The 7,488-nt window shown below is 34.9% G+C and overlaps 2 protein-coding genes across 4 annotated transcripts in view; one reads left to right on the top strand and one right to left on the bottom strand.

Annotated features, from left to right (window-relative positions):
* The first annotated feature begins 1,449 nt into the window (after positions 1–1,449).
* slc66a3 (solute carrier family 66 member 3) lies at positions 1,450–3,717 on the top strand. The gene is made up of 7 exons (XM_079855730.1): positions 1,450–1,727; positions 1,942–2,024; positions 2,102–2,171; positions 2,329–2,386; positions 2,849–2,969; positions 3,043–3,084; positions 3,156–3,717. The coding sequence occupies exons 1-7, from the start codon at positions 1,582–1,584 to the stop codon at positions 3,245–3,247; spliced, it is 612 nt and encodes a 203-aa protein (XP_079711856.1). The 5' UTR covers positions 1,450–1,581; the 3' UTR covers positions 3,248–3,717.
* Positions 3,718–5,867: 2,150 nt separating this feature from the next.
* Positions 5,868–7,488, bottom strand: part of rock2a (rho-associated, coiled-coil containing protein kinase 2a) — a 48,991-nt gene continuing 47,370 nt past the window's right edge. For all 3 annotated transcript variants that reach the window (XM_079855729.1, XM_079855727.1, XM_079855728.1), the window contains one exon: positions 5,868–6,263. In XM_079855729.1, the coding sequence (XP_079711855.1) occupies positions 6,260–6,263 (4 nt within the window). In that variant the 3' untranslated portion in view covers positions 5,868–6,259. The remainder of the gene's footprint in view (positions 6,264–7,488) is intronic.

Genomic DNA, 7,488 nt, shown 5'->3' with positions numbered 1-7,488 from the left:
TTTTTTTTTTTAAATTAAGGAAATGCAAGAGAAAAGAAAAAAAAGATAAACTTGTCTTTTGATTATGAAGTTGTTATAAAACTTGTTGCTTTAAAATGTATCATTTTTGTGTTGTAACAGTATTTGTTTAACCCAGTGAATTGCTTATTAAAAACAAATAAATAGAGGCACACTTCAATTCTCGTTTCTCCAAGAATGCTCTTCATTTTTATTCTGATTGCTTATTTCTTTCATTTTTGTCATTCTCAAACAATGTTGACTTTGTAGCTTGAACAATTGCTTGATTTATTCATGGCAACAATAGCATCGCAAAACACCACTGAGCCGACTAAAATCAATACAACATTCATTTGTTTTAATTCAATAACACGAACATGAACAGAAACAGAACTCATTTTAAAAACAAACACATTGTAACACCGAAGACAAGTGTAACAAAAATGACAGAAATAATAAAAAAAAAATTAATAATGCTAAATGTTCACATTTGAATCTAAGAATTATTCCCCTTTTCAGCATTAATATATATGCAGTAACAGTCAAAAGTTTGGAAACATTACTATTTTTAATGTTTTTGAAAGAAGACTCTTACGCTCATCAAGCCTGCATTTATTTGATTAAAAATACAGAAAGAAATTGTGAAATATTATTACATTTTAAAATAATGGTTTTCTGTTTTAATATACTTTAAAATATAATTTATTTCTGTGATGCAAAGCAAAATTTACAGCATCATTACTCCAGTCTTCAGTGCATGATCCTTCAGAAATCATTAAAATGCTGATTTATTATCAACGTTTGAAAGAGTTGTAATTAATTGAAATAAATTCTATTTTAAAGTATATTAAGATAGAATAAGTATATAAATATATATATATATATATATATATATATATATATATATATATATATATATATATGAAAAGCCTCTAAGTGCCATCTGAAATTTTCTTCTAGAATGATCATTTTTATCAAGCTCGTATATTTAAGTGAAGTCATTTAAGTGAAATAACTGAACTTAAATATATGAACTTGATAAAAATGATAATTTTAGAAGAAAATTTCAATTTTCAATTTTGCATCTGAACTCTTCATATATATATATATATATATATATATAATTATTATTTTTTAATTTAATTTTTTTTTTTTTTTTTTTTTTTTTTTTTGCACACTCGTTAGACTTTACACTACTTAACCAGGGAAAATAAAGTGAGTAGATCAATTTAAATATCTGCAATAAAATATCTGTTTATTATCATTTTTGGTTGTCTAATTGTACCTTTTAAATGGGAATTCCTGATCATATTAAATCTTTTTTAATGAAGGAATATTTGTCACCATACTATTTGCGAATGGCCCAGCTATTCAGTTGAATTGAAGGTAAGTGCAATCAATCAATCACCACATCACCATCACTCTCAAGAACAAGCTGAAGCGGTGAGCTACGGGCGCTGTGGAGGGTCAAATCTCGCGCGCTGATGTGTGCGGAAGTGCCGTTGATTCAGATGCTAACAGCTGGACAACGCTTCGTGCCAGAATCCAAGAAGCGGATAATTAAAGGACCAGAAGTTTACAGAGATGGACGGTAACTTGACGCTGAATTTGGCCAACTTCAGCACTCTGTTCGTGTGTATGGTGCTGAAGTTCCCGCAGATATTCGTGCTGATACGGGCCAGAACGAGCGCTGGAGTCAGTTTGAACAGTCTTCTGCTGGAGCTGGTCGGGTAAGAACTTCACTGACAGACAGTAGATTGAAATCAATCTTTTAAGGACTGATGCATGATAGGCTAGACGCAGACATCCAGAATGAGCTGCATCAAAGTGCAATTGATGTGTTCGTGGCATATTTACATTTTTTAATTTCACTGAATGCAGACATTGAATGAAAAAATCCAATTGTATTTTTGTCATATGCACAACATTAGTGTGTGTGTTTAGATTTCTAGTGTTCATGTCCTATCAGATGTACTATGACTACCCACCCCTCACATACCTGGAGTATCCCATCCTCATTGCACAAGGTGAGACAACATTCTGATGCTTATTCACAAGTGAGACTGGATTCTGAGTGCTTATGTTCAAGCTTGTGTGTCCACAGATGTCATTGTGCTCCTGTTGATCCTGCACTACAACAGAAACCTGAAGCACAGCCTCATATACGGAGCACTGTATCCTTCAAGCCCACATTGTCAGGTTATGCTATTTTTCTGGACACAGAGAGAGAAAAAAAAAATAATAATGTCCCAATAACATTCAAAACCTGCCTGATTTAAAATATTTAATGTAGCCTATATAGTTTTCCATCTCCTTAACTGCAAGAATCAGGTTTGTGGGTGGGTGGCAGCTTCTTACAGTACAGAAGTGGGTGATTGATCTGGCCATGGTGAGAACATGCAATTACCGCTTTATATGAATTTGCATTAGTGTCAAATTTACACTTGATCTTAATTTGAACATAATAGGTTGAGATTAAAGGAAAAGCGTCTTTTTGCATCATTATAGTATTAAACAGAATTGAATAAATTACTCGTAACAAATTGAATGTTGTCCAGTCATGCAATAAATATATATATATATATATATATATATATATAGAGAGAGAGAGAGAGAGAGAGAGAGAGAGAGAGAGAGAGAGAGAGAGAGAGAAAACAGAAATTCTACACTTCTCAGTGTAATATTGTACAAGTTTGGGTCGGTAACATTTCTTAATTTCTTTACTGTCACTTTTGATCAATGTAATGTGATTTCTTTCAAATCTTACTGTCCCCAAACTTTTGAACGGCATTATTTATTTAAAAACAACAACACAACACGAGTTTTCTCTGTTTTTGCCGTTCTCCCTCAGAGTCTGTGCACATTCATCAGCGCCAGCAGTAAACTGGCACAGCTTCAGTGTCTGTGGCGCTCGAAGGACTCTGGGCAGGTCAGCACTCTCACCTGGGGTCTGGCCACATACACATGCATGGGTAAGTGACACACACACACACAGAAATGAAGCACTTCTCCATGTTGATATTGAGTGTTTGCTCTCTTTGTCAGCGCGGATCTTCACCACCGTCATCACCACAGCAGACACACAAGGTCAGTAAGCGCTCAAGTGTTGATTGTTTGGTTAAGATGTCATCTTTACCTTTCCTCTCTCTCTCCTCCAGTCCTCATTCGGTTTGTCGTCATGACCGTTCTGAACATGTGGGTCACGGTTACAGTCATCTACTACAAACCCCATGCTATAAAACAGGATTAAGACTTTGCACTTTTTTGTTGTATATTTAGTGGGGTTGGAGGTTTTTTAAAGAGATGAACTGGCTTCAGGTCAGTTGCTATTGGATGCAGCACTTTCTATATGGCAATGCAAAGGATTTTGAGATTTACTGACTGGGTGAGTATGTACTACAACCAAAAAAACTTTTTATCATAATGCTTTCCGTATGATTTAATTAGTGCTTGCAAGGCACCATTCATACTTTCTTGTAGAGAATTTGAATCTAAGGTGTGCTAATCTATTTTTGTAAATTTAATACTTATTACATTTTGAAAATATCCGATTTTAAATGCAACAGTGATGACAATATTTGCATATTGAATTGCAATATCTTTTTTCATATATCTATTTGAATAATGAACTGCGATTGGACACTTTGATTCCTCTGTTCATCTTAAACTTTTCTACACTTCTGTTTTTCTGCCTTGCAAGCACTGGTATTTTCTTCAGGACATGCAAATCTAGTTTGTTTTGAGATGTGGCCGGGGCAGAGTCATTTTCTTTTCAGTATAATTGCTTTGAATTTCGGATGTGAATGTTGTGGAAACCAAATTGATGAATTACATGTCACATCAGAATTCTGACCAAATAGTGTTATGAAACAGTGCATGCATACCTAATATCCTCCCCTGAGTCTTCCATTGTTAATACTTACTTCTATTTCCAGTAAGGTTTCTTTCCTGAACTGTTGTTTCAAGTTCCTGCATTTGTACATGTTCAGATATGGTTTTTAAGTTAGTAGTTTAGTATTTGTCTTTTTTTCTCAGAAAGGAAAATAGTTTTGGACCAGTTTTCAGCTAAAGAACTGTTAAAATTGATTAATGATATCAGGTTGCTGATCTCAGACTGTTTGTTTACTGTAGTTCACAGGGATGATGTTTACATATGCTGAAATATGCAATGTTTTGTATTGAGCTGTATCATATGCTGATATAATGAAGGCAGAGTTTTCTGAACTGGACACCTTTTACATATTACTGATGCTGTGATAAGCCTATTCACTTTATAATATTATTGAAGAAAAAAAAAAACTCACAAAGGACTCAAGTCACTCAGATCAAACAATGTTCAAGTACAAGATTATTACTTAAAGCTGCAATCCGTAACTTTTGGCGCTCTAGTGGTTAATAAACAGAACTGCATGCGTCTTGCTGAAGAACATTGTAGCCGGAGCTCCTTCTCTCTGTTTATGTCTATGACAAGTGGGACGACCTGTACCAGTCTAAAATAGTCCCAATATAAATACTTATTATAGGTTTACCGTAGTGATTCAGGATAAGTCAAAAACACGCTTTGTAAAATTGATTAATGGTGTACTCTCATTGTATCATTTTTGTAAATTTTGAACACAAAAAGTTATGGACTGCAGCTTTAAATGTTCATTAATTTTTCAATGATTTTAAGGTCTAAAGCACAACTGTCTCTTTCCTAAGTACTTTAATAGATCTCTTGTATTTTATAAATCAAACATTCCTTTAATGTAGAAATGTGTTTTAATTATATAATATAAATATATTATATATTTTTTAACAATTTTCAGAACCATTCTTTTGTGGTGATCAACTTACCCCAAATAATGAAAGCAAAAGATGTATTTTAACAAAATATTCTTTAACATTTTTTTAAAGGATTTTTTGTGTATGCAATACTATCATCAGTACAGATGACATATGTATAAATATATATAATGTATGTGTGTGATAAAAGCAGACAGAAAGGAATGACCACACTGTTTATATTAAAACTTTACTTCCTTTTACTACATTCACAGCTATATACCTATTTAACTGACTACTTTTGTTTACAAAAATAAGCAAATGTTATACAAGGTCTCCAAACAACACGGCTACATATGCTTTTCATTTTATGGTCAAACAGTACATCAATATAAAACATGCAAATCTGAAGGCAACGCTTTAAAATAAAAAAAGTGCCCAGACCTGTATAAATAGCAAACCAACTGGTAAGATGGCAGGTCAAATATACGCTGTATATTCATATATATATATATATAATGTGTAAAAGAACACGGATATGCATTCACAGCACACCCATAGATACACACTGTTTGCTAAGGTGAAGATACACAAAAAACAAACTGACCACTTCAAATCACAAAAAAAGAACTTCTCTAGTAAATTTAAACATGTTTTTTAGACATTCCACCGTCTTATGAACATTTCAGTTATGTGCTTGCAAGGTGATTCAGTTTTAGTCTCAAGTCGTAGCATGATAATCAAAATTTGAACTTTTAACAGCCGATGACCAAATTCATAAGATGACCAGCCCAAAACAGACTGCAGATCAGTTTCAAATCTGGAAACGTTTGAGAAACTCCTGGCCACATGCACAGCTCACATCTAGATGTTGGTCACTGTTAATCACACCTATTAATAAAGGTTCCTCCTCAGATTACAGTCAACTCATTCTAGGGAGTGAGCCGCACAGGTGTCCAGGAGAGCATTATGGGATGCATCCATGATCAAAGAGGGTATGATCGCACAGTGGGGGTAAATAAAGATAAAAACACTACAAGAAGAAACACCAGAGTTGCACTTGCATTTATGAAGGAATGAGAAACATATGTAGTGGTGTTTTCTAGCCGTTTATGTGGTGTGTTGCACTACCGTCTATGTTCAGCCATTAAAAAAAAAAAAGAAAAAAGACTACGGTCAGAACCAGCTGTCGTCCACATTCTCTGGCCGGTTCAGTCTTAGCGTTCAGGTCAACTCTGGCCTTGAATGAATAAGAAGTTTGGTGTGACGCTGACCCTTCAGTTCTGTGTAGATCTGTTGTGCTCTTGAAGTCGAAGCAACCGCATGCCCAGAAAATAAAAGCCATATCACGCCAGCAAAGCCTTCATCAACATTTGTGCATCTCTCACTATTTTTGGATTTGCCAAAATGTGCGAAAAGTAACGACAAAGGTCTTTTGATGATGTGACAGGAAGAACCCCAAATCACCATGTAGCAGCACCAGATTCCCAATATAAGGTTAACTAGAGAAAGAGGGAGAAATCGAGAAAGAGAAAGACAAAGAGAAAGTTAGTTTCACTACATGTTAACCCAAGAGGAAAGAAAAATCCTTCGGTAATAATAAAAAAAAAGCACCACAGCGTACATGCCATCATGCTCAAGAGAAGCAGATTAATACACCTGCAAACACACACAACAGTTGCAAACTTTTATTGCAAAAGGGAACAAAGAAAAAACCTAAAAATAAAAATACTGTTTTGCACATTCTCTCATTCTTTTTCCTTTTACAGTACAGTTGAAATGTCTTCTAGTTTGTAAACACGGTAAGCCAATGGACTCATTTGTTCAGAATGCTGTTGGAGGAGTCTTCTCGCCTCATCTTTGGAGCGTCCAGTCGAGGGGGACTAGGGCAAGAGGGTCAAAGGTCAAATAAGAAACACAAGCAGGCCAAATACCAATTCTCTGAACAAACCTCCTCTCCTTCAGTAGTAAATGGGAAAAGATTGGAGAAACTATTCAGCTTTGTATTCAAGAGTGCCTTCCTGTGGGTTTGGAGTGTGGAGAGGGTGTTTATGAGCAGAGGAATTGGTACAGAAACGTCTGTTAGGTTATGGAAAATTCTCCATATCCCATATTGGCCAAATCTTTCACATCAATAAGAATGAACACACTCGCATGCTTAAATTTGCTTCAACACCAAACAAATCCCACTGCACTCGCTGACTGTTCCAAAACCTAGTGTTCAGCCTAGAGTTTAGTGTAGCACTTTATTAATGACATGATACTCTAAAGATCATAAAAATACAAATGCACATACAAATATTAGATGAAATAGTCCATTTTAAATTTGATTGAACTATTTATTGATGAGATTTAATAATGACATTTACATTTATGATTTATCTTATTTTGTTCGTCATTGTGGATGGACCATTTTAGACTTATTACTTGGCACTGTGGAATACTTCATTCTGATTGGCCGATCGTGCCATCCAGCGGTATCTTATTCCCCGATAACAACCGCTAAAAACTAAAAACACAGGCTTATCCGGGAATCTGACACTGAAGTCGGCGCGATTGCTAGGAACATTTTTTCCTCGTGGAAGTTCTCCATTTGGTGAGCTAATAAAATATTAAAACTCTGGTCAAATCAATATTTTGTGCAGTTATTTAATTAGGCCATCCAGTATCATGGACACGCTCTCGTTTCATACAAACGCAGCTTCTGCCATTTTGCGACTATTGTTT

This window comes from Squalius cephalus, assembly GCF_949319135.1.
Source record: "Squalius cephalus genome assembly, chromosome: 21".
NCBI lineage: Eukaryota > Metazoa > Chordata > Actinopteri > Cypriniformes > Leuciscidae > Squalius > Squalius cephalus.
The sequence above is the reverse complement of the archived record's forward strand: the minus strand, read 5'-3'. Positions and strand labels throughout refer to the sequence as shown.

Coding starts and splice junctions, on each gene's coding strand:
- slc66a3 (XM_079855730.1), top strand. CDS start 1,582: ATGGACGGTAACTTGACGCTGAATTTGGCCAACTTCAGCACTCTGTTC. Junction 2,970..3,042: donor GGCCACATACACATGCATGG/GTAAGTGACACA, acceptor TCTCTTTGTCAG/CGCGGATCTTCACCACCGTC. Junction 3,085..3,155: donor CACCACAGCAGACACACAAG/GTCAGTAAGCGC, acceptor TCTCTCCTCCAG/TCCTCATTCGGTTTGTCGTC.